This window comes from Squalius cephalus, assembly GCF_949319135.1.
Source record: "Squalius cephalus genome assembly, chromosome: 14".
In the NCBI taxonomy this organism is placed as follows: Eukaryota; Metazoa; Chordata; class Actinopteri; order Cypriniformes; family Leuciscidae; genus Squalius; species Squalius cephalus.
In genome coordinates this window covers 19510175-19536029 of record NC_137135.1, presented here as the reverse complement: position 1 = coordinate 19536029, position 25855 = coordinate 19510175, and the positions used below count along the sequence as shown (strand labels likewise).

At 39.5% G+C, this 25855-nt stretch overlaps 1 protein-coding gene across 1 annotated transcript in view; it reads left to right on the top strand.

Annotated features, from left to right (window-relative positions):
• The window catches only part of gpc4 (glypican 4), a 38293-nt gene extending 12466 nt beyond the window's left edge, over positions 1-25827 (top strand). The window contains exons 2-9 of the mRNA XM_079893269.1: positions 10358-10516; positions 17878-18275; positions 20019-20184; positions 20796-20926; positions 21168-21314; positions 21434-21558; positions 23187-23359; positions 23505-25827. Coding sequence (XP_079749395.1) covers positions 10358-10516; positions 17878-18275; positions 20019-20184; positions 20796-20926; positions 21168-21314; positions 21434-21558; positions 23187-23359; positions 23505-23722 — 1517 coding nt within the window. The 3' untranslated portion in view covers positions 23723-25827. The remainder of the gene's footprint in view (positions 1-10357; positions 10517-17877; positions 18276-20018; positions 20185-20795; positions 20927-21167; positions 21315-21433; positions 21559-23186; positions 23360-23504) is intronic.
• Positions 25828-25855: the final 28 nt, after the last annotated feature.

Sequence of the window (25855 nt, the reverse complement as noted above, 5' to 3'; positions counted from 1 at the left end):
CCATTAACGTTCCTGAAAAGTTAGCTGGATAAAGTTTGAATTAAAAAATGGCACGCAAAATGACACAACGTATTGTAATAGTCATAACAAAAAATGTGTTAAGAATTAACATCCTTTTTGAGTGTATAATTTCGGATAATATTATCTATTGTTAGGATTGATAATAAAACACTACTTGATATTCACCACCATGCCGTGCATGTCAACTTTCGCCCATGAGATCCGACCCTGCTCTGTCATTGACTGACTTCCATGTAGTTTGATTGAGAAGCTTCACATTCCAGCTCTCATGAAAGTAATGAACAGCAGAGATTCGTTGATTCCTCTGTTAAACTCCAAACATGCAGTGTCCTGACTTTTAATGTGTCTGTGAAAGAGGCAGTCCAAGTTAAATGATTCACAATGAGGTGACCTGGGAAGTGGTGTAGGCAGGGAGCCTTTGTGAGCGGAGACAAAGCCAGAGACGGCACACTGGGGCGGGAGAGGGAGACAGACATGGAGTGAGAGACTGGAGCGATGTTGTGGAATCTCCCCAAGGACTTCTGGGTAAATGTTCATGGATGGCAGCCTTTTGGAATGCTTACCAGTGGGGAGTTTTAATTGGCCAGAGGCCCTGCTCTGGTTTAGCAATCAGAAATTGACTGGTACAAAAGGATGAGAGCTTGTGGGTGATCGCTCAAGTGTGTACACACACACACAGGCATCAATATAACATATGTGTGTCTCACCGCACTGATTCAGAGTTTGAGGATTTACGTGGTATTAAGGCTCCCTGCCCAGCATCATACTTTACATCTGTTCTTTGTTTTACATGTTGCTTTGTGCCTCAGTGCACCACAGAAGAGCAGGAGATGGTTTAACTGCTATGCTCTTTCCCTGGTTAATGATCACACAACCGTCTAGACTCATAAGCCTGTTATTAAGAGTCGAGTGTTACGGCTTGGTAGTATACGATCGGGACCTTGATTTTTGATGAAAACAACCATATTGCTTTGTTTTTTGCACATTTATTTCCTCTTCATTAACCTGCATGGCATCTGAAATGAAAATGTTGGTGGTTCGGTGTTTTGACAGCTGTGTGAGAGATTTTAATCCCTGATTAATTTAAGGAAGCATCATTTCGCACACATGCTTTTCTTGGCCTTGTGGCAGACTGCCAAGTCTCTTCAACTCTAAAGCTCCTCAGCTGAAATTCCTAATATCTGAACCATTTCAAAGCGAACCTTGAGTGCTTATTTTATATGATTTGAATAAAGAGCTCAGCAAGAATTGGATTTAAGCATTTCTGTGGGTCTAAATCTTTTTTGGTTGTGATTTATGTGGGTTCAGAGTACAACCAGATGTATGTAGCACTGACTGTAACTCTTGCTCTAAGATGTTACTGAAACAAGGGTAGCTGACATGAAATACTTTTGGTAGGTCAGCATGTCTGAATTAAACAATTATAAAAAAACGTTAAAAAAAAAAAACCGAATGACAAAAGTCTGGCATGCATTACTGGAATCCAAAATTACAAGTGAAAACATGAAACGCATCCATGGATCGGTCATTTAGAATAGGCCTAAGTGAATTTTCATTTCATGCTGACTTTAAAAATATATTTGTCACACTGCAAGACCATTTAAAAGGAAGGTAGAATGGTGAAAAGTGAATAATCACAGTACTTAAAATATGCATTTAAACATGCATAAATGTGAACCTAAAAAATGCATGGACATGTTTTGCATTTAACAACACATTAACCATTTGTTGAATATTTTTTCCCCACAATCATGTCTGCTCCATTACCTCTGTAAAATCATTAACCATTAACAATTTCAAGGTGAGGAAAAGTCTTTCTAGACTAAACCTGTTGTCCTATTATGAATTTAAAGGTCCCGTATTATGCCCCTTTTCACATGATGTAAAATAAGTCTCTGATGTCCCCAGAGTGTGTATGTGAAGTGTCAGCTCAAAATACCCAACAGATCATTTTTTACAGCATGTTTAAATTGTCATTTTTTGGGGCTCAGAAAAACGCTCTGTTTTAGTGTGTGCCCTTTAAATGCAAATAAGCTGCTGCTGGACGGCACAGGGGGCGGAGCTCGCGCACAGTCTCTCAGGACAATTTCATCTCACGGAATGATGATAATATCAGAAACTCTCAGTAACAGTGTTCATTTCGAGTCGGACAATAATGCCTACAGAGTCAGAGTGCTGTATAGAGATGAAACAGGTATAGTTTAGTAGTTTAATTACGGTTATTATAACGTATTTGTCATCTGCTTGTATGTATCCATTATTTATTAATAGCCTACAAGTCTGCTGTCTGAATCAAACGTGATCAAACATATACTGATGAGTTTAATAAAGTTTATTGTACATCACACAAAAGATGAAGCGTCAGTTTTACTTCAGAAAATCACCGTAAGAGCTGAGTAAACACAGTAAGTTATTAGAAGTGCGCAAGTACATAAACGAATTTCGGTAGAGTTGAGGGAGCATTCCTGTGGGCGGAGGTGAGTCAAAAAACGGTTTTAATGACGTCATTAAAGCAGGATGTAGAGGGATGTAGTCCAAACGGGCCGTTCACTGTAGTCGACTTCTGTTAAATAAAATATCTCGCTTGGCATTGAACTTTGAGTTTTATCATTTTACAGATATTATTTATACTCTAACAACAACATTACACACTAACTAAAGTTTGAAACATGGGATCACGAAGAACGGGACCTTTAAATGGAATATTTTGAGCAAGCAGTGATCTAGCAGTTGTCACAGTTGTCATGTTTTGTCTAATCACACTGTGTTTCTTCCTTTATTTTGGCTTTACTGGGCACAAGGGCCATAGTTTGCTGAATGAGCCCTTGGCTGGACTATACAGTATTGTAAGAGGGTTTCCTGCCCTGCACGGGCGTCAGTTGGGCCAGTTGGCGTGGGATATCCTGCTTGTTAACTCAGTTTCCTCATTAATATGACACCTGCCCCACAGGGCTGCAGAGAGATGTCTCTCAGAGGATATCGCTCATATCTTCAGATTAAATAGCGAAAGGGATTAGCAGTGCTCATTCCAGACACGGTGCGATACGTGACCTCTGCGGATGGATCAACCAGATGGAGCAAGTAAACAACCTACTATGGAAAATGCTCAGTTCAGGATCTGTGGCCTCAGAGGATCAGGGAATAGTAGGTGCTCTCCGTAGAGCAGGAGGAGGATATATCAGGAATGGAAAGGGGGGATGGATTGGAAAAACATCACTCTAATTGTAGGTCAACAGACCTGTGAAGAGTTTTTTTTGCTGATGTTTTTATAGTGTTAGACCTGAGGAATGTGTCCTTGAGCACAGTCTCAGAGCTTTTTGAATCGCCCCCTTCACTTTACCTCTGTGATCAAGGCTGTTAGCGTGTTAACAGCATCAACATGAGCGCATTGGCCTGTTTTTGGAAAATAGATGATCTTTGCTCTTTTGAAATGAGAGTTTGATCTCTTATGTAGACAAACTCTAAGGTTCGTCAAGCTCATTTATGGAAACAAAGTGGAAAAAGTGGGTCATGTTTATGATGTCAGAACTTATCAGTGTATTAACATATGGCCGCTCACATTTATGCATTGTTTATCCAATGCTCCATTTCAGAGTTTGCCAAATGGGGGTTCATGAGGGAACAGAAAGGGTTTTGTGAATTGATGAAAATCTAAATTATATAGAATGTAAATTTTTTAAATAAATAAATTGGGCATGCAGCTATTGTATAGCTTGGTGCGATTATTATTATTATTATTATTATTATTTTAAATCTAATGCTGAAATTTAACTAATAAACTGTATAGTCTGAGGCGCTGCATGTTCCAGAGTGAATCACTCAGTGCATTTCATTATTACGGGATAATTATCAAATATCATTTTTTATTGATTATTTTATTGATTTTTCTGTTTTTATAATTAGAGTTAAAACATGCTGCTACTAATAATAATTAGCATTATTATCATCAACATCAGAGAGCCATGAACATGGGATTGTGTCAAATGTTTCAAATATTATCTCAAAATCTAAGAGGGTACTTTATGTAAACATTTAATGTGTAAGGGGTTCGACTGACAAAAAGTTTTAGGAGCCCTTGCTCCAATTTATCTAGGTTAGCTAATCATAACAGATGTCATTTACACATTGGAATTTACCATTTTCCAGTTTCCTGAACCAGTCTTTCATTGATCAGCAAACATAGCCCTGCGCCAAATGCACAACATTGGCTTAGCTTGGTCTTAAAACGCCAACAAGCGTAGCAATGTTTTTTAATCATGCCACAGTGTTTGAGGGAATCTTTTCCAGTGAATCGGCTCATGAATAGCTTACTTATAGTTGAAGCATTTGGTTACATTTAAGTTTTTAACATCTAAAATAATTATACACTTCAGCTTTAAAGGTACAATAGCAAAAACTTAATGTGTAATTTAAAGGGTTAGTGAAAGCGTTATTGGTATTTAAAAAAACTAAAATATGACACTTTATGATGCCCTAAAACAAGAAACCCTGACTAACATAAGTGCTCTAAAATGCACAAAATAAAATACTGCAAAAGTGTAGAATATGTTAAGAAGGGAAAGAGGCAGTCATATAGACTGACAGTGAGCAAGTAAAAGCTTGTCTCAATAAATCTGATGACATTACAGGACAATATGGCCTACATGTAAGCGTTAAGTGCCTCCTTACCAAGGCCTGTTTTTCTCAGTGCTTCACTCCAAGTGCCATTTAAATGACCCACTTGACATCATCCACCATTTTGTTTAGTGATCGTATGCACCGGCCAGCTCTGCTGTCATTTCCATTTAGCCGTCCTACGTTTATTGCAAGTCTCTGAAAGGCATCATTGTGCTGGCAATAGTGTTGTAAACTTGTCATGGCAGTGTTTGAGAGATGCTGGATTGGATTTGGAGAAAAAGAGAAAGTAATTCCCTTCTTTATTACCACCATATGAGCAGTTGCTCTCTAATAATGGGTTCCTGTTACAGTTTTCCAGTTTGAATGCGCTCCCATTGCGGTGGGAACCGCACAATGAAAACCTGAGGAGTTGTATCTTTACCTTCTGTACAACTCTATTAATAGAGAGCACCAGCTGTTTCCTTATGAACAAGACGCCAGTTGTGGTCTCTCATACTCGTTGAGTGAACCAAAGTATTTAGACTTTTAGGCTTGAATTAAATAAAGATTTAGTACTAAAGGTGACTAAGTCTGGGCAATATAAAAATGATCTGGTTTACGCTTTATATTTATGTATTTTTGTTTTATTCTCAAAGGAATCATCATTTCAACAAAGTCAATTCAAAATATCTAATTTTGTTTAATAAAATACTGGAAAACATTAGATTTTTTTTTTTTGTATTTAAATATGATTTAAAACTTTAATTGAAAAATATTTAGCTATAGGCGTCAGTATTTACTTCAATATGAAAAATGCCTCTTATATTGTTTGATGCTAACAAGTTGTTGAGTCTGAATATTGAAACAATACATTGTAATGGGCCGTTTGAATTTACCATCTCATTTTGTCTATTAAAATTTAAATCCCAGAAAATATCACACCATTTTATTTGTAGATTCTTACACAAGGAAGGATCGTCATCACAGCATTTTATTACATTAGTCTAGTGCAATGAAATGCCCTTTTGGAAACTTAATGATGAAATAAAAGTACATCAAGCCCATAGAATAGTTCAGCCGTCTGTGTCCGCGGACATCCGCACAGACGGAGCGGAACACGGATAATAAAGTATACCCAGGCCTTAAGTCATCATGATGTCCACAATGTTGCTTTAATTCTATATTGACAGCAAAATCTTTGCAGATATTTTGTGAATATTCAATATCCCACAGCCCTATAGGGATTACCAAGAGTGCCTTTAAAAATATAAATATATAATATTTCCTGGATATTCTTGTAAAGCACTCAAACTCCAAGTTTTGTGCGTTTTATAAATGCTTCAGAGCAGAGGTGTTGTATGGTGTTGTCTTGTTGTTATCAAGGCCCATCTCCATTCAGGCTATCAGACAGAATTAAGAGAAGGGGGCGATTGTCAGGAGTCATTGTGAGAGCTCTCCTTCCTCCACCCTGTATTCATGAGTCTTTAAATGAAGGATGGACAGTCCAAAGATAGCCTCAGGCCACACAGAGAGAAGAGGGCTGAGATCTGTCTTCATGCAGATGGTGTGAAGGCAGGAGAGTGCTTTGGCAGGGACAAGTCTGAACATGCAAGGCACATTTTGGAGGAGACAACCATATAATAGGAAGGCTATGATTTAGAAATCAAATATTCAGCTTTTATCGGTCTGAAATGTCTGCGCTTAATTTCGCCCTGCCTTTTATCTCAATAAACCACTCTCATCTCAAGGATAATAGCAATGTACAAGCGTCTTATGCCAAAGGGGGGGGGGAGTGTACTCATTCCACAAAGATTTCAAGCAATACTCATTTGGAGCATTTCCCCTCAAGGTTTGATGTTTTATCTGCAAGTTGTGGTTATCTCTCCTGAAAACTAGCCAAAACAACACACTTGATTTAGTTGGGTCGGGCCGTCTTAAACCCCATTTCACAACAGGGAAAAATAGTAGTTCCCCTCCTTCTATGGTAATTGCAGCTTGTGTTAGTGTAAAGATGGCTCTGGTGTTGGGATGATGGCCGTATTGCTTTGTAGTAAACTCTCACAGTAGTGTGTGAATCATGTTGTCACATCCATTTTGAATGTCTCCTATCACTGAGAGTGAACATGACATTACTTTCTTCATAGTTCCCCTTAGTGAGGGTAGGCCAGTGTTGATAATGAACTAAAAATATTAACAATCGTATTTGGTCATTTTAATAAAATAAAATAAAATTAAAAACATAAATTAAAAAAATAAATGTTGCCTTGGAAACTAAACTGAAATATGTTTAAGTTGAAGTACAACAATTATTAAAAATTCAATGCAATAAAAATTACAATAAATGACAAAAGCACATAACATAATCACTAAAACTTAGTATGGTATATAAATAATGCTAAAATAACTGGAGCAGGCATCTTTTTTGCCAAAAACAAAGCTGTGAGGGATTGATATCCACTTCTGTTCCTATGGCACGTATAATTTTCACAACACAATTTCCAGGGTTTTCTCCCCATCATGATTTTCCTTTGTTGTGTCAGTTAAATATGACAGCTCTTTAAATAGTGTACTTTCATCCTTCAGCCTTGTTTTAATTCATGGAAATGAAATAATGGTGTCTTTTGTAAGGCCATTTGTCAAAGACAATTCAGTATGCAAATAAATGCATGAAAGAAAACCATTTGCAGTTACGCATGCAAATATTCATACACGCATCGTTGCTGTCAGTTATATTTTGAATGGCAAACATTAACAATGTGTATAGCTGCAATTTTTTTTGTAGAAATGTTATTTGGTTTCTCTAGAATAGATTGAATGTCTTTCAATCTGTTCTATTGAGGAAAAGTGGAGCTATGAAATGGCTTTTGAAGAGATGCGAGTTTATTTTTCAAATAAGAAGCTGAATGATGATTCTCCATGGCTCATGGAAGCGATGGTGTTGATGACACTCATGCTGGCATGTGGAAGTTTCCGCATATGTCTTATTAGGCAGACAAGGGAAGCCCATTACTCTGTTTCTTTTGGCAATGGCATGTTGATGTGGTGGCCAGAGCGATTTATAGTGGCGGGCGGCCTGAAATAATCCCCCGGAGAATTTATGACTTCTGACTCAGTGGGTCCGGCCTGTGATTGAGTGTGTGTGTGCGTGTAATATGTGTGGGTGGTGGGTCTGCTGGTCAAACCCCTAGCAGGGTCACAGTGCATGGCTTCTCTCAGAGGAGTGGCTGTTAACCTTTAACCCTGGTGGTTAAGCCTGCTGGCTAGCAGCGTGGGGTTATGGAGGCTGAAGTCTGTCTGGGGCCGAAGGCCCATCGTGGCCTAGTAAGAAGGAGAGAGGGGAATGAGGGGAATGGGGGTTGTCAGGACTAATCTGGGTTTTGTCCACAGGGCAATTTCCATTCCCTCATCCGTCAGCAAAACAGAATGTTCTTGGGCCTTCAGAACAGCAACAGGAAGTGACTTATTGGAGACAGCAATAACAAATCCCTCTTTCAGATTTATAGTCAGGTGGTGTACTCCAAAGGATCACATGTGCATGGAAATTGATCTTATTTCTGTCAAAAAGTTTGGCCTTGCATTAAAGCAACATGAAATCGCAGAAGCCTCCTTTATGCGTGTGTGATGGATTTCTGGCCAGATTAGCTTTTGCAAGCATATTGACTTGGCCTCTTAAAAGATAGACGTATTGATTATAAACCTATTAAATAAAGCATGCAAATACTGTGGCACTTTCTAAATTGTTTGTTTGAGTGGGGCCAATATGTCTTTTGGTGCTTCGAAATAACAGAAATGTTATGTTTTGTAGTATGTATAAAATTGCAAGTAACACATTGAATTAAACCTGAAATCGTTGTTGCTTTAAAAATCTTACTAAAATCAACCTTTTCCCTTCGTTGATTTATTTTGATTAGTTAATGGGCTGTATTGAAATGGTCAAAGGTTCAGAATTGTTTTCCCTGTTCAGTAATTTGCAAGACCTTTAAATTTGGTTCCATTTTCGATGTTTTTACTAGAATATTTGCTTTGCTTTTTCAGGTTAGGTTCTCTCTCTCCAAATGCCCATATACAAAGAGCTGTCTGTTGGGCTGAGATTTGATGTACAGGTCTTGTATGTACCTGATGCCAAGTGTGTGAAAGTGAGTGAGTGATTTGGACGGGGTCCCAGTGGAGTTGAGGGGTACAGCTGGTCTGGGGCTGCGGCGGGGTGAAGAAGGTGCTGCTCTTTCTCAGCTTTATAGACTAATTGTTTGAGACTCCTTGTATGTATGAAGCCATCATTTTTGTTGATATTTTTTCAAATCTGCTTTAATGCAGGATTGATGGAATAAGGTGGTACAGTAATGACACCCCAGTCAATACCTTTTTTAGCATAAACATAGATAGGCCTATTTGTTAAAAAGCAAGCCATTGGCATGCATATTAAGTGCCACTGCAAATACAGTGTCACTCCTTCCTGCTCCCCCTGTGTAAAACAAGCCCTGGCAGTGGTCAGTGACAATTCCTCTTGGATATTTTGCGAGATGGTGATTATTTGTAAGCTCTCAACAGCTACTCGCTTTTCACCCACGCCGATGTGTTCAGCAGATGTTACGATATGAGTCGTGCCACAGATATTGTGCACATGACAGAATTCACTGCGCCCATTACAGACACTGAGCAACATGCAGCAAGTTTGTCTATCATAGAGGTGTAGCAGTCATTATAACTTTCTCTTTTAGAAATTTAGTTGATTTTCCCCTACTTTTTGGGCAAAGTCTAATCTAATCCCCCACAGGAACATGATGGCCTTCAAAATTGTATAAATTTCGCTGAATAAAAATGAACTTCATGGAGATGAATGTATATGCATATTAAGGAATGGAGAGCAGGGGTTTCTCATCGGTGTGCAGTATGCAATCCAGAGTGGCCAGTCCTGCTGAACAGCAGCAGGGGTAGCCAAACCGCCGGTCGGAGTCCAGTCCACTGAAAGGACCCTTGTGTTCTCCTGAATTCCAGCAACCACATTAAAAAAAGAAAGAAAAACAAAACATTATTGCAGCTGCGACTTCACAGTCCGCCCTGCTCACACTCCCCATGTTAATGTGATGCCTTGTTTAATCCAGCCGCTCGCTGTCCATCTGTGCCGTTCACTTGTCGACCGCAGTGCAGACTTGTTTTCTGATGGGGTGAATCACGAAGAAAGCCCGGGTTCCCTCAGAACTGCTGAAACTTGTGTCCACAGGGTCTTGAATATTCAGTTTTTGCTTTTCATCTAGGATGCCTGTGGCTTGTCAGCTCACTTTATACTGTATGCACATTGCCTTCAGTTCTGTTCTTTGTTTGATTTGTATCAGAAATTAGGTTTTCAGATTTTGGGTTGCCAAGGTAAATGAAAGGACTTGCGTCTAGTTTTTATTGGCATTGTAAAACAGCTTTTATGTTGTTAAAGCATTATATTGCATTATACAGTAGGTTCCAAAAGTCTGAGACCACTACTGAAAATGCCTCTATTTTTTTTCATTTAAAAATTACACGGCATTGCAGTTATTCAGATCTCAAAGAATAAAAAAAGTAATAACTTTTTTAAATTAATAACAATAACAACAATAATAATAATTGTTATAATTATTTTAATTATATTTTATACTTTCTTTATTTTACCATCCACCGTGTCTTTTTCCAGCTCATGTTCTTGTCCCTCTGGTTGCCTTTTTGTCATGGCAGAACTTTACATTCCTTCTCTCTCTGTCTGTGATTTCAGGGGACCATCTGAAGGTTTGTCCTCAAGGTTTCTCCTGCTGTACTCTGGAGATGGAGGAGAAGTTAAGTCAGCAGAGCCGCATGGACCTGAAAGCCCCCGTTCATCAGCTCAGCTCCAATCTACAAAACACCTTCACCCAGAGACACAGTCACTTTGACCGTCAGTACAGCTCTTACCAATCTAACCTTACCAAGTTTTGTTTGTCATTTAAAACGAGTTCTGCAATATTGTTGGTTCATCAGTTGTTGATCCCCTTCCATACACTGCTACGGTTAGTTTGACAGACACCCCCGGCTGCCAGACACACAGTCTATATGTCCATCTCTCCACCTGTCCCTCAACATCCCACAGTCATCTGCCACACACACACTCTCAGCCTTGCAGACAGACCACACACACATGCAGAGGCCTGGTTTTCTCTCTGCAATGCATGTGGCAGTGAATATCAGGCTGAGAGAGAGGGATCAGGTTTCTCTAGTGCAGGGCAGAGGGGTGCATGGGAACATGCATCGACACTGCTGACTCATTCAGGAGGGGAATACCCTGCAGATGCTCTGCCGGCTATCACACACACACACACGCGCGCTCGCCTGCTTTATAATGCATGTTTTATGTCTTCCCTTCTCTTCGTGCCGTAATGTCATAAAAAGTGTGTCAAATGGGGAAAAGTGAGACAAACCTGGTCACATGCATCCGGATCAGCCCAGCTTGAGTTCATCAAGGGTAAATTTGAAGGAAAAACATCCCTTTGGGTTGCTGAAAGAGAATTAAATGAGCCAGGACTATAACGGGCCGTAGCCTCTGAGATGAAATGGCGAGATGGTGTTTGGATTGATGGTCAATGACTGGACAGTCAAAGAAGGATAAATGAAGTGCTGATGGCACATCTCCCTCCAGTCACACATGATTCGTCACCCATCCGCTCTGAGCCACAGCTATTTGTAAATGAGACCCATGTTAACTCACATGTGGCCATCCAGCTTTACCAAAGCTCTGTTACTCTGGCAGAGCAGCCGAGCGGTTTTTAATGGACTCAACACAAACGGTTTTCTGGCAAGTTCTGCGAGAGCTTGGGGTGTGTTATGATGTTCATGGTTGTTTGAAGCATACTATTGAATATGTAACAACATCTGATGATAATTTGAGTGTTTGTATATACACTAGTGTTGTCACAATAGTCAATAGCAATACCAGTGAAACTTCATAATTCTCTATTAATTCCCACACCACAGCATATACAAATATGCTATTAAACACACTTATTCTATTTGAAAAAGTGTTTAATAATGTTTAATTATTATAATAAAATAATAATTATTCTAGTTCTATCAATAATAAGTAGTTATTCATTAATAATAATTAATTGATTTTAATTAAACAATCTTAACAAAAGTGTTTTCTTTTTCTTTTTAATAATGTTTAATATTAATAATGTTATTAATAAAAATAATTGTTTTTGTTATATCAAAAAGTATTATTAGTGCAAATAGCATATTTATTTTTGCTATGTAAAAGTTTTTTTTTTTTTGTTCTTGTTAATGTTTAATAATAATAATAATAATAATAATAGACAAGATTATTAGGCATATTAAACTGGTTCATTAGGCATTTATTAATATTTACATTCATTATAGCATCTTGGTGGTGAAGTAACATCTTTTAACATCCCTCTTGCGGAGGAAGGGAACAGAATCTGAGGTGATGGTTGCAGGGAACATTGATGGAAGTGAAAGGTGACCTGGTCGGCTCTCAAGATTGGCTGTTTGTGTGAATGTAAAAAGAAAGTGAGACTTCAGGGAGTGAATGGTAACAGGGATCGTGTGTATTGCAGCCAGATGTGAGCAGGAATGTGACGTGTCGGAATGCGGCGGTGGCCAGATCCCGCCCGCCTCCTCTGCTCTTTTTCTCTGCTGCCTTTTGTCCCCGTTCTCCCCCTTTTTTTTTCTCTGCCATAAGTCTGTTATGCCTTTCATTTCTCCTCCATCTCCAGGTTCTCAGGTCTTTTGAACTTTTACCGTGGGAATACGCTCTGAATCGCCAGTCTGCGTTAAATGTGCACTAGACCCTGGCATGTGACTTAATGAGCTAAACGGCCTTAAAATACCAGTAGCTTTTATGCTTGCAAACAAAGACACTCTCAATGTGTTCTTTCATTGAAACATAAGTATTTTCTTCACTATGGAAATGTCTAAGGTGTAAATGAGATGCTTGAGTCTCTTTGAGAGTTTATAAGAGGTTTTCGCCACGGAAGATTTTCATTTTGCTTTTGTTTACGGACAAACAGACGGTTCCTCTGTGCTGGACAGGCCTACAGGATGCAGAGGTGAATGTATTTATAGTAGTTGGAGATGATAATGAAGATTAAATGCTTACACACAACTTGTTCAGCAGGAAATACTGTAGAACATGTTCGCTATCAACACAGTGGTTAGATGTCATTAAGATGAAATGAATTTAAGCACGCACACTCTTAAGTGAGTTTGGGTGGGTTGGAGGGGGGTAACCACGGGAAGCCTCGAGGATGGAGTCACGGGCAATTAAGTCCCCTACCAGAAATAGTTTTCCCTCTAGAGCTTGGTGTGTGTGTTCCTCCCAGTGCGTCCGGTCTGGGTCTAGGTGACCCTGTCTGGCGGAGCTGCAACTCCACTGCAAGATTCAGGATTAACCCCCTACCAAATTCTCATCCTCTACACCTCTGCAGGGGGGTTTGAAATCCCACAGGGAAAGAAAGAAGCTGAGCAACTAATTAGCACAAATGGGGAACAATTACTGCCTGGGATAAAGAAGAGTTATCAAAGGGGGATGAGTCGAGGAGTAAGCTAGTGTGGAGGGTGGGACAGTGAATAAGTCTGGAATTTTCCCTCCTCTGGATGTCCAAGGAACATGTTTGAGCACTCAAGAGTTTTGGGACCTTTTTGACGCATTTGTTGAAGTGTGAGTCTAAACACCCCTTTTCCATTCCTCCTCATAGATAGTGTAACATGGTTCTGTAGTTCTCCCAGCAAGCACCCTCCCGTAACCTTTCACTCACATTTCTACACCAATGCAGAAAGGTCTTTTGAATGGAAAAATCAGAAGGGAGGTCCACAGCCCGCTTGTTGGCAGACTCCCATGTATCATAAAGTCTCTTTTAATGACGAAGTAGGACGCCTGAGTAACGCCCCTCCAACTGTAACGCTTACAACACTGGGTCCCAAAATCTCAGCAGTTATGCTGGGAAGGATGTAAAGAGGAAGAGGCGTGGGTGAAGGTGGATGTTGAGTGACTTACTTTGCTTTATAAACAGCTGTTAATAGGTCAGTGACGAGTGTATAAGAGTGTCCACGATAAAGAAAATATCTTTTACAATTATTATCATTTTTTTTCAGAAATGTACTCTTTCTATTTATGTTAGCTCATATGGTTTTTAGAATTTTTTTTTTTTTTAAATGGTATGAAAGTTTTTATTTAATGAAACAGGATATAGTGTAACCACGTAAAAAGTGATAACATCTATATATCACTTAATACGTGACTTTTTTTCTTGACATTTTACAACCTAAACTAATCTTGCCTTCTCATAAAAAGGTCAAATTATCTCACTATTTTAAGACATGCTGACCTTGAAATAGTCTATGATGATTTTTCCTGTTTTTTTTCTGCAAGTTGGTTACACCACATGACTTTAGCTGACAAAAATGTTTGGAATACTAATATTTGAACAAAACTGCTTCACTGCAATTTTTCCTGTGATCATTGCATTGCATTTTAATGTGTTTTTGAGATTCTGATTTAAAAAGAATTGGCATCATACCATTGACCCATATGCGGTTTAGCAAACACTTAAGTTTCTTGCATTTAGTTGGTGTATAATTACTGTCTCTAGTTGTGCTTTGATGCATATGCACAAAAATCATCCAAGAACTACAGAAATTAATTCCACTTGACGGTAATTTAACGTGTTTCCATGAAGTGTTTTTTTGACAAGTGGCTAATGTACATTTTTTCTTTGGCAATGGCACAATGACATGCAGACCTGGAAAATATTCTCCTCCTCATCCTCACCTCTTTCTCGTCCGTTTCCCTCCTCGGCCACCCCCCACCCACCCCCCGACTTTAAACTTGTGACAGCTCTGGCATTCCTTTGGATCTGGAGGAAGGCGGGTGCGGTGGCCCTTAAGGTTTAATCTCTGTCAATGGAGCGTGGAGCTGGGTGCCTTCTATCTCTCTCCCTGTGTGGGGCCAGGGGCCGAGGGCCACTCGTGGGAGGGGAGCTAAATGCGAGGGCTGCGGTGTTTCCGGTATCCGTGGTTACACAGCAGGATGGGGGCATTTAGAAAAGCCCTTGAATACACTCGCATTCCCCTGTCCGTCTCTCACATGAACACACACCTCTTATCATTCAGCTGACTTTGTGTTAGCTCGAAGTGGAATTGACAGCAGCACAGTACGTTTTGTTTGTTTATAAACCCGAGGTGTCTTGTTTGTGTCGATGAAGCCCATGGGTTGTGAAAGACGGTTTTACGAGAACGCCATATGACGCTTTCAGATTCATGGCCACTTAACACTTCAAAGTCGCGCTCATTATGCACTGGGCATCTGTGTTGTGGGCCGGCAGGCTTTTAGCGAGAGGAGAAAGGTGATACAAAGGCAAAAAAACAAATGGCGCGCTTTGCGGGGCGAGCGTGTGTGAGCGCGGGAAGAGAGTGAAGCATTTCTTTGGAATTCTCATTTTGTTCAGATTAAGAAAGTAGGGTTTGCCGGCCGGGAGAGAGAGAGTTTCATGGGAGAGAGGGGCTGGATTATTTGGGGAGGCTGTGAGGGAAGGGGGGGCCTGACATTCCACAGGATGAAGTAGGGCATTGTTCCCCGTCTCCAATGAAGAGAGCCTTCAGAAGCCACTGATGAACTGAAAGCAGGAGAGAGTCAGTGAGAGTGAGGGGTTTCAGGGGGGTACAGGTCCGTTTTCGGGGAGGGGGGTCGGCATTATTCAGTAATCCTATTGAAAAGCCTTCTGAAGGAAGGAGCGGGAGCGGTGCGGAGAGAAAGAAAAGCGAATGGAATGTGACAACAGGAAAATGCCATTGATAGCGGTCAGCCTCAGCCGGCTTGATGGGCGAGACGTTACCTATTGGAACCACGAGCTGCCCTTCATCCTTTCTGCGCTCTCAGCTCTTTCTCTTTAAACACAAAAGTTATTTTCCTGGAGTGAAAACCTTGCATTGGGTCAAATGGAATATGCATTAATCTGTTTAGATAATAAGCGTACACTTTTCTGGCCTCCCTGGCAGATCTGGTAGGTTTTCCAGTCAGTGAGAGAGCGAGTTAGGCCGAGGGCTCTGCGGAGCACTAAATCGCTGTCTCTTGACATATGGACATATAGTCATGGACATATTGCCAGCTGAAGTTCCAAAGTTAATAACAATTCATTTTATACGTGTTGAAGTTGACAGTCTGTGTGCTTTTTCTAAAGTGAAGTATTTCTGCTTGCACACGCTGTTTCATGTTACGTGTGTTATATTCATGTTAAGGGCCAGTAAGTGCACATTCTTTTAAAGATGAGATGAAGAGATCTCAGGGATCCTATTTCTTATGCAAGAGTACTTTAAAGATGAGGGCTTGCCAAAAATACTCATTTTCAAAAGTTTCTTAATGTACAACTAATGAATGTCAAAGCAGTAGGTATCTCAAAAATGAAAATTGCCGTCATTTACTCCCTGGCTTGTTGTTCCAAATGGAATTCTTAATGAATCTTTATTGAGATGTTTTCTGACAGTTTATAGTGGCCACATCTGTCAAGTGTAATAAAGGCCCAAAAAAAGCACCATGAAAGCACTGTAAATGTTGTCTGGATGACATTGCCTGTATTCCAAGTCTTCTGAAGACATACAGTATAGGGCTGCTCGATTATGGAAAAAATCATAATCACGATTATTTTGGTCAGTATTGAAATCACGATTATGTAACACGATTATTTCACATGACTTTGGGAACATGTTGCATTTATTAAAAAGACAACTTTCAACAATTCGTAAAAAAATCTAAATTTGAACATTTATTGCACTTTTTGAACTATTAAAATAATATAACACATAATACTTCAATAAGTATTTTACTAATTCCCACAGGTCTACCTCTTATAATGCGGGAAATTCCCCCGCAAACATTGATTCACTTTAGCAAGTAGATTGTATGAGTAGCCTAAATTAATCCACACAGATTATAAAATCAAATCAGTCATTTAAAAACTTTCTCCAAGACACAATTTCATAAACTGCATGAGTGTTCAGCGGGTGCTGCGTCTTCTCTCTCTCTTTCTCTCAAAATGGGTTGGACAAGGCAAGCGTCGATACTACACTCTCGTGTTTAGGAGTCGGGACATGACGGAATTGTCACTTGCACAATCGGGCCAGGATTGCATCATAACTAAAGTTGATTATTTTCACTTCTTTGAGTCTTATCAGTTTAAACATTCAAGCTGAGGGAGTCAAAACAGAACATGGAAAAATAATAGTTTTTACTCGATTGTACTATTTTGGCGATCGTTGGAAGCCAAAATCGAAATTCAATTAATTGCACAGCCCTAATACAGTACAGTACATTAACTTGTGATTACACTGTAAAAAGTGATGAGTTGACTTAACTTAAAAAAGTGAGGAATCCCGTTGCCTTAAAATTATTAAGTAATAAACTTAATGCGTGATTAAAAAAATTAAGTTATGTGAACTTAACAATTCCACACAACTTTATTTTTTCATTTTTTTCATTTTCGCATAAAGTTTATTTACTTAGTTTTATGGCAACAGGTTTCCTCACAAGTTAAGTCAACTGATCACTTTTTACAGTGTAACTGACAGGTTGGACTTCATCAATCATTATTGGTTTTTGAGCATCTCATAACCAAAAATCATGATGTCAAACGTGGACCATATTTTATTTGAGTTGCAGTGGAGATTAACAGTGAAAAATGACTGTCAATCTTTTCCTCCCATAAAGCGATCAAATGGCTTCAGAAGACTTAGAATGGCTTCTGTTCTTCTTTTCTTATTTCTTCTTTTTAGTGCTTTTATTTGTCCTTTTTGGAGTTTGACAGTCTGTGGTGATTTAAAAAACTGATGTGATGATTCTTGAAAAAAATAAAAAATGTTTCTTGGAACAAAATAACAGCATACAAGTTTGGAACAACATGATTGTCAGTAACTCCTGTGATGAAGTACTCTTTAGTGTTATTTAGTTACACTTATAACAGAAATAATGTATTTTATAGAAATATTCTTGTGTGAATTGAGTGTAATGTTTTTAGATTGTTGTTGTTGTTGTTGTTGTTTACAATTACATGAAAATATCATTGTTTAAGTTTATATGAAATGCAATTAGTTGATATTTCATAGAAGTACATGACTTCTAGTGTACTGCCAAATGTATTGTCAAGAGTTTAAAATAAAAGTACACTTAAGTGGCCTTTTATTTCATTATTACATATATTATATATTATAAGTTTTAAAACTAACCAACTCTTGATATTGTTCTTTTTTTCTCAGAGTTCTTCAAAGAGCTGTTGGACAATGCAGAGAAATCTCTCAACGACATGTTCGTGCGGACCTACGGCTTGATGTACGTGAAGAACGCCGAGCTCTTCGAGCAATTCTTCCGTGATCTACGCCGCTACTACAGCCACGGGAGCAGCGCTGTCAACCTGGACGACATGCTTGCGGACTTCTGGACGGAGCTTCTGGAGCGCATGTTCCGACTGGTCAATGTGCAGTATGAGTTCAGCGACTCGTACATGGAGTGCGTCAGCAGACACATGGAGCAGCTCAAACCCTTCGGAGATGTTCCACGCAAGCTCCGCCTGCAGTTGACCCGTTCCTTCATCGCAGTCCGCACGTTCACCCGCGGCCTGGCGCTCATGCCCGAGGTGGTGGGCAAAGTCTCCACGGTGAGAAGCATGCGTTTGTTTTTTTTTGGAGTTGCCCCCGCTAATGAATATGCTGCTGTTAATAAATCTTTGGCACCACAGCAAAAGTGATATTTCACCAGAGTTTGTGGTCTGATTTATAAATAAGTGACTCTTATGTGCAGTCCTTGTAGTGAATTAAAAACATGACCAGTTGGTTTGATTCATAAAGAAATGACTGAATCAGTTATTTTAGCGAATTACAATATGCAGAGCAATGAGTTAGGTTTAATGTTTAATTTCAATTTATTTATTTCCAGGTAGTAATTCTAGTACTAACTTGAACTAAAGGAAAATGTTGCCTTGGCATCAAACTTAAAAAAAGTTTCAAAAAGTTTTTTCATCTAACACAGTGTCCTAACTACACGCGGCGCGATAAAAGGTATATTTTCCATGTTAATCAGTGTTTTTGTCCTAACCAGCCGCGACGCCGACACGCGACGATTCTATTTTAGAAACGGTTTCTATTATTCTGCGACGTCGCGCTGGAACAACAAACACAAAGTGTGGCAATGATAATCTAAGGTACTGTTTATGTGCTTTATTTAATGTTAAAAGCGTGTAATGTGACTTTGAATATCATTTAGTGCTCCCAGCTTTGTAGCTGTAAATGCAACAATGGATAATTCACCTCAGATCTTGAAATTAAACAAATGGAAACAAGAACGTTCAGACTGTGAACAAACAGTATTCTTTGACAAAGATTGTTTTAGTAACTCAGTAGCCTATGTATTTTTTATAATGTTTAAATGGTGTAATATTTGTGAATTTGATTATGAAGCCTACTTATCCATTTACTTGCGATTGCCGTCAAGATTACTCTCTGGTGTCTGTGCACTTGCCGCGAGACTCCGCCCACACACTTCTGATTGGCTGTGGGTTTTGATTGACTTTGACGCATCTCGCAGTCGCGTCGCGTCTAGTGTGGACCATAGACTGTAAAAAAATATGTGGACAGACAAATTATTTGTCGCTGGAATCTTATCGAATCGCGTCTGGTTAGGACACGGTGTAATAATCATCTAATGATTTTATTTCCGCTTTATTTATTTTTAATGGTTTTTATTTTACTTTTAGTATTAGTTAATGATGATAACCCTGCTTATGAAAAAAAAATTAAGGAAAATTAAAAAAAGTTTCAATTTAAATCAGTTTGAATCTGTCAAAAACTGCCCTGTTTAAGTTACTGCATTAGATTTTTTATTTATTTATTTAAGAAAAATTATGTATTCAAAACTGACACCTCAGTGAATTAAAATAAAATGTAACTGTATCAGAATCGAATCAAATCAAATCAAGAGTTTGCAAATCAGATTTAAATTGAAACTGAATCTTAATTAATACCCAGCCCTAGCATTGACTTTTGTTTTTTAAGCTCAGGGACAACAGAGTTCGAAAGTACAGATTTTCTGTAGGGTTTATCAGCATGTGAAGGTGGACACCTGGATGGACCCATCGGTGCTTATCTCCCAGCATTAAAAGATCAGAGGCCAAGGCTTCTCTGTGTGTGTAGTGAGCTAGCAGAAGCAATTGAACCTCCAATGACAAATTGAGCAAACAAGTTCTAGGGGTCTAAGATCTAGGGGTCACTAATGCTCTCTGTTCAGTGTTTTATCAGCAACATCAGGCATATGAATTCGGTTACAGACTCATTAACCTTTTCCTCCGGTGTCTGTTTTGCTGACTCTGCTCAATAACAATCTTCTTGTTCATCCTCTCTCTCAGGTAAGTGCCTCTCCGAACTGCGTGCGTGCAGCTATGAAGATGTTATACTGCCCGTACTGTACCGGCCAGGTGGCACTGAAGCCCTGCAAGAACTACTGTCTCAACGTCATGCGAGGCTGCCTGGCCAATCAGGCTGATCTGGACACAGAGTGGAATAACTTTCTGGGTAAGAGAGTTTTAAATGACTCAAGTAATCGATTGATTACTGAACCATTACTAGATGTAATGGAACCAGTTTTCCAAACTAAGCACATGAGTATAATAAGCACAGATTAAAAATGAACAGGTCACATTGAAATGGTTTCCTCTTGCTCACTTGCTCTTAGGCCAATACAATTTACGTGAAGCCTCAGCTTGAAACCAGGATTGAAATTGACTTGAATTAGGAGTGAAAGCTGGGGAGCTGCTCTGTTTTTTTTCCTTGCATGTGTTTCATGAAGTGTTTTGAGCCTCTTGTGGCTCTGAAGGCCGTGTGGTCCCAGGTCCCATTCTCATGCACTCTCGCAAACTGTTCCTGGCTTGCTGGACTCTGGGACTGGCTTTGCTCACTTTGCCTGTCAGCTTTTGGGGCAACCTTAATTGGGGCACCTTTTTCAGGCCTCTGTCTGTTTTACAAGCTGTTCATGAGATTAGCCTGGACCGATGACTGTATGCTGCCCTCTAGTGGTGGAAATAGCTTGCAGAGTAATTGTTTGTGCATTGGTTTTTGAAAATGTTGTATTGAACGATTGTTTTCGTGGGTGTTCCTCTCATTAATGCATTTATTTTCCATTTTAGATTCCATGTTGGGTCTCGCTGAGAGGCTAGAGGGACCTTTTAACTTTGAGTCTGTCATGGACCCCATAGACGTCAAGATTTCCGACGCCATCATGAACATGCAGGAGAACAGCATGCAGGTTTCACAGAAGGTGTGGTTTTTAATTTTTCAAAATGACATGTAAATCGCAAATGCTTGTTTTATGCATATATATATATATATATATATATATATATATATATATATATATATATATAAATATAAAATACACATACATACATACATATACACACATACACACACACACACACACACACACACGCATACACGCATACATGCATACATGCATACATAATATATAATATGATTTATATATTTATGGTATGTTTCAGGTGTTTCAGGGTTGTGGGCAGCCCAAACCCAACATGGCTTTCCGCACTCGACGCTCTTCTAAAGACTCTGGCTTCCCTGGCCGTTTCCGACCCTACAGCCCTGAGGCCAGACCCACCACTGCCGCTGGCACCAGCCTGGACCGACTGGTGAGGATAAGAGTTTTCCTTATTACCACATACCCATTCCAGACACTTTCTTTAAAAACATGTTGATTGATTCTACCAGATCAGAATGGAACATTTGTAACAAACGGTTTGTTTCCTAGTTGACGGATGTCAAGAAGAAACTGAAGCACGCCAAGAAGTTCTGGTCCACCCTGCCGGACACGGTGTGTGTTGGAGACCGGATTTCCACCGGTGATGAATGCTGGAATGGTACAGCCAAAAGCAGGTGGGTCAATGAGATGATGCTCTTTTTTTTTTTTGTCTGGATCTATGAATTTAAAAAACACTTTAAAATGCAAGGGTTAGTGTTTAGGGTTAATTAAGTTACTTTACTTAATAACTCAAATTTAAATAATAAAATAAATTGCCATGGAAAATCTATATAAAAACATTTTTGAAAATAAAATGTGAACACTTGTGGTGTAAGAAAAATATGGTATTACTTTTCACTTTTTTTTTTTAAATAATTAAATTGAAACATTTATTGAAAGTGGTAAAAAAAAAAAAAAAGAACAAAAAGAGGAAAAAAAAAAATGAAAAAAGATTTTGTTCCCACTTTATATTGTCTTTCCCCCGGTTTCACAGACAAGGCTTAAGCTAGTCCCAGTCTAAAATGCATGTTTGAAATCCATTGTTTGAAATCCATTGTTTTGTCTCAAGATTCACACCAGTGATGTTTTTTTCTAAGGCATGTTTATAAAAGCTACTTAAATGTCCTGACTACTAGGCACTGACGAGTAAAGCCTGTTTTATACTTCTGCGTCGAACTGCCGCCGTAGCTACGTCGTAGGCTGTGTGTAGCGCGCGTACCCTACGGCGTACCCTGACGTGCACCTCTCCAAAAATGTAACAACGCGTCAATTCTACGCGGACACAAGCGCGGTGATTGGTCTGCCAGAACCCCTCCCTCGGGGTTTCACATGCTCCCTAGGTGCGCGCGTCAACGCGGACAACGACACAGAAGTATAAATTAAAACCAACACGTTGCCTACGGCGTATAGGCTCCGGCGTAGGTCCGACGCAGAAGTATAATGAGGCCTTAAGGGTACTATACGGTTATCTGGACCACACCTGACCACACGTGACCACAACCGCTCTTGGTCGGTCGTAACCCCAGTGACGGGTAGGTTTAGGGGCGGGGTTGGGGTAGGTCATCGCATGTGGTCCGGATAACCGTATAGTACCCGAGTAAGTAAGGTTATTGTGTACATTAATGTTTTTACGTTCTACTTGTACATTTGACAATACCTGCATGTAATTACAGCTGTAATTAATTTCTATAATTGACCCTTCCTTTACACCTTAACTCACTCTGAAACCCACCCATACCACCAAACCCGGCCCCACCTCAATAGCAGCAAACGTGTTTTGCAATACTATATGAACACAATAATACATTGTACCCAACACAAGTGGTATTTTTTATCCAAGTGGTAGTTACAGACACCTAATATAAAGTGTGACCAAGTTTTTATAAAACCATATGAAACTAACATGAATACAAAGAGAGCATTTCTAAGACCTTGGTGCATCTGATTTAAACTATTTTTTTTTATACTGTAAAGATCAATTGACTTAAAAAAAAAAAAAAAAAAGTGAGGAAACCCATTGCCTTAGAGTTATTAAGAAAATTCATGCGTAATTGAAAAAAAAAAGTTGTGTAATTCACAGTTTATAAAGTAAAGTTTATTTACTTAATAATTTTAAGTTAAGTCTATTGAACACTTTTTCCAGTGTAAAGACACTCTTAATGGTCATTGAACCAGATACAGTAAAATTACTTCATTCCTTTCCACACTCAAACTGCAACATTTGACAGCCCACTCAACTTTTCCTCCTTTTCCTCACGTGCAGGTACGAATCTGTCGTCATGGGCAACGGCCTAGCCAATCAGGTGTCTAATCCTGATGTGGAAGTTGACATCACCAAACCAGACATGGTGATTCGGCGGCAAATAGCAGCGCTGAAGGAAATGACCAGCTGGCTTAAAGCTGCTTACACTGGCACTGACATCTCATTTGTCAACGGTACGAGGCATCTGCTTCTGCACACTTCATTTGAGCAACAACGGCTGTGGTTAAATTTATTAGAAATTCAGTATGAAGATATGACGCAGGATGCCATCATCCAAGCCTTGTTTTTAACGTTTATCTGTCTTTCCTGGTTCTTCAGAGGATGCCGGCAGCGGAGAGGAAAGCGGAAGTAGCTGCGACTCGCCCTCTTGTGAGGACGACATCTACTTCTCCACCACAGCGCCCATTAAACCTCGCATCATCATCAATCCTCTGGCTGGAAACCAGCCCTCTAGTGGTACACGGTTGGCACCCTGCAGTCTGGCACTGGCAGTGGCAGCGCTCCTGCTCGCCCTACTCACCCTTCACACGAGATAAGACCGGCTGAGAGAGGAAGAGGATGCGTGTTTGTACGAATTTGAACAAGAGAGCAGAAAACTGCCATAGGACATTAAAGACACTGCTTTCAGGATCTCCGTCTACCTGCCATCAGGGGAAGACACTCAAGTTATTAATATTCAAATAACTTCCCTTCAGTGTATTTTTGTGTGTGTGTGTGTTTATAAGAACGGACTTCATACGTTTCCACTCAGCATTTCACGTCAGCTGGGTTTTATTCCTCCACGTCTCTAGAGTCCAGAATCGTCAACCCGGTTATGGTTTAAATAAGTGCCGTGTTTGTTTGAAAGTAGGTCAGACTGAGTGTGTGATTGGGTTGGATGGTGTGTACGATTGGCTGTATATATCATCCAAGGGCTTTCTCTAAAGCTAAACAATTAATCAACCCATATAACACATGTATGATTTAAGCAAATCTGTATGAAGTACTCATTAGACTGACTTTTAATCCATTTTGAGCGTGTGTGTTGATGTGCATGGAGGCTTCGGTTAGATGCAGATCATGTATGTTCCCTGAATGTTATTGAGGTTGATAAATACTTAATGATGCCTTAAATAGTTTATAAACAAGCCTTATTAGGGCTTATTTATAATATATAAAATGCTGCCTTATGAATGAAATCAACACTTCAGGATCCCAGACACAAAGCAGTTATTCCTGAGAAATAACTTTTCTGTATTTGTTTCCAAACAACTTTCACAGCCCCCATCTCCTCATCCCAAATACTTTCACTGGTATAATATATAACTTGAGAATGTAGTCTTCAGTAATAACTTAATAGTGTGTGATGAAGGAGCTTTGGTTAGGTAAGGTCTGTGTGAAAGTTGATCCATTGATGAATAGGCCTCGATGGTTCCATCAACGATGATCGTGCAGAGATGTGTTTCCTGCATGATGCAGACATTGTGGCCTGAGTAAAAAAGTTTTTTACTGGATGTCTAGTTCTGAACTTACCAGCAGGACCAGCTGGAGACGGGTGTATGCTGAAGATGGCTTAAGACTGAGCTGTGGATGAATTTTACACATGATTTTATGTTGTAAGGTATAAAACTATAGTATAGGTACTGCAGATTTCACTACACAGACAGCCGGTGCTGATTTGAGAGGTTGGGTGGCCTCTCTTGGTTCTTTTCTGTTTGTAACACAAAATGTCCAGCTTTTTCCCATTCCCGATTTATATCCATAGAAGTCGGTACGGTGTTTTAAAACCATTCCTCATATAGAGCAATAGACTGTGTGCGTGTGTGGTACGATCCAACACCAGTTGACAGGGTTTTTTTTTTTTTTTTTTTTTTGGCGAGTTCCCATTCAGATGTCTGGCAAGTGCTTGTTTGTTGGGTTAAAAGAAAGGTTTTTCACCTCAGAAAACTATCCCCCCTCGCTCTTGTACAGTAAGTTATTTAACCACGTGTCTCTTTGAAAGGCATTCGCAAGCATCGCTTTTCTAGGTAGGCCTATCTTAATTTCAGTATTCAAAATATTTATGTCTGTAGATGAATGCATTCTAATGATGGTTTTATATTGGCTTCAGATTTCATAATACATGATATTTCGATTTTGTAAACCGAGCTACCGTAAGCATTTGTTTTGTCATAGTTTTATGTAAGGGGATTGTGAAAATTGTACAAGCTGATGCAAGGACAGGGCTGGCCATCGGTCCTTGATCATTCCTGATGTCACATGCACTTTTAATTGGCATTCAGATACCTCACAGCAAGAGAGTTTTAAATGATGCTTTTAATCATATCTGCAGCATGCATATTTGCTTTTCAACTTTTACGTTTGTTTTTATTCATTCATTTGGAGATTCATTCAGTGCGTATGGATGAATGGCCAGTCCTCGGACATGAACGGAATCTTGTCAGGGTTTCAGGAGCCTGAAACGAGTAAATATCTCCACAGCAGTAATGCGACGCGCCTCAGATTGGATATGTATTTTTTCTAGGCTGATGTGCTGCCACGAATAGGAAGAAATATGTGCTTTCTATCCTTCCTTATGACCTAAAGCTTCCCACTGTCACATGTTAAGATGGCTCTGATGTAAAGACCAGGAAATGAATGCTTAGTATGTCGAGCTACTCCGAGTCAGCGTGAAGATGACATGGACTCTT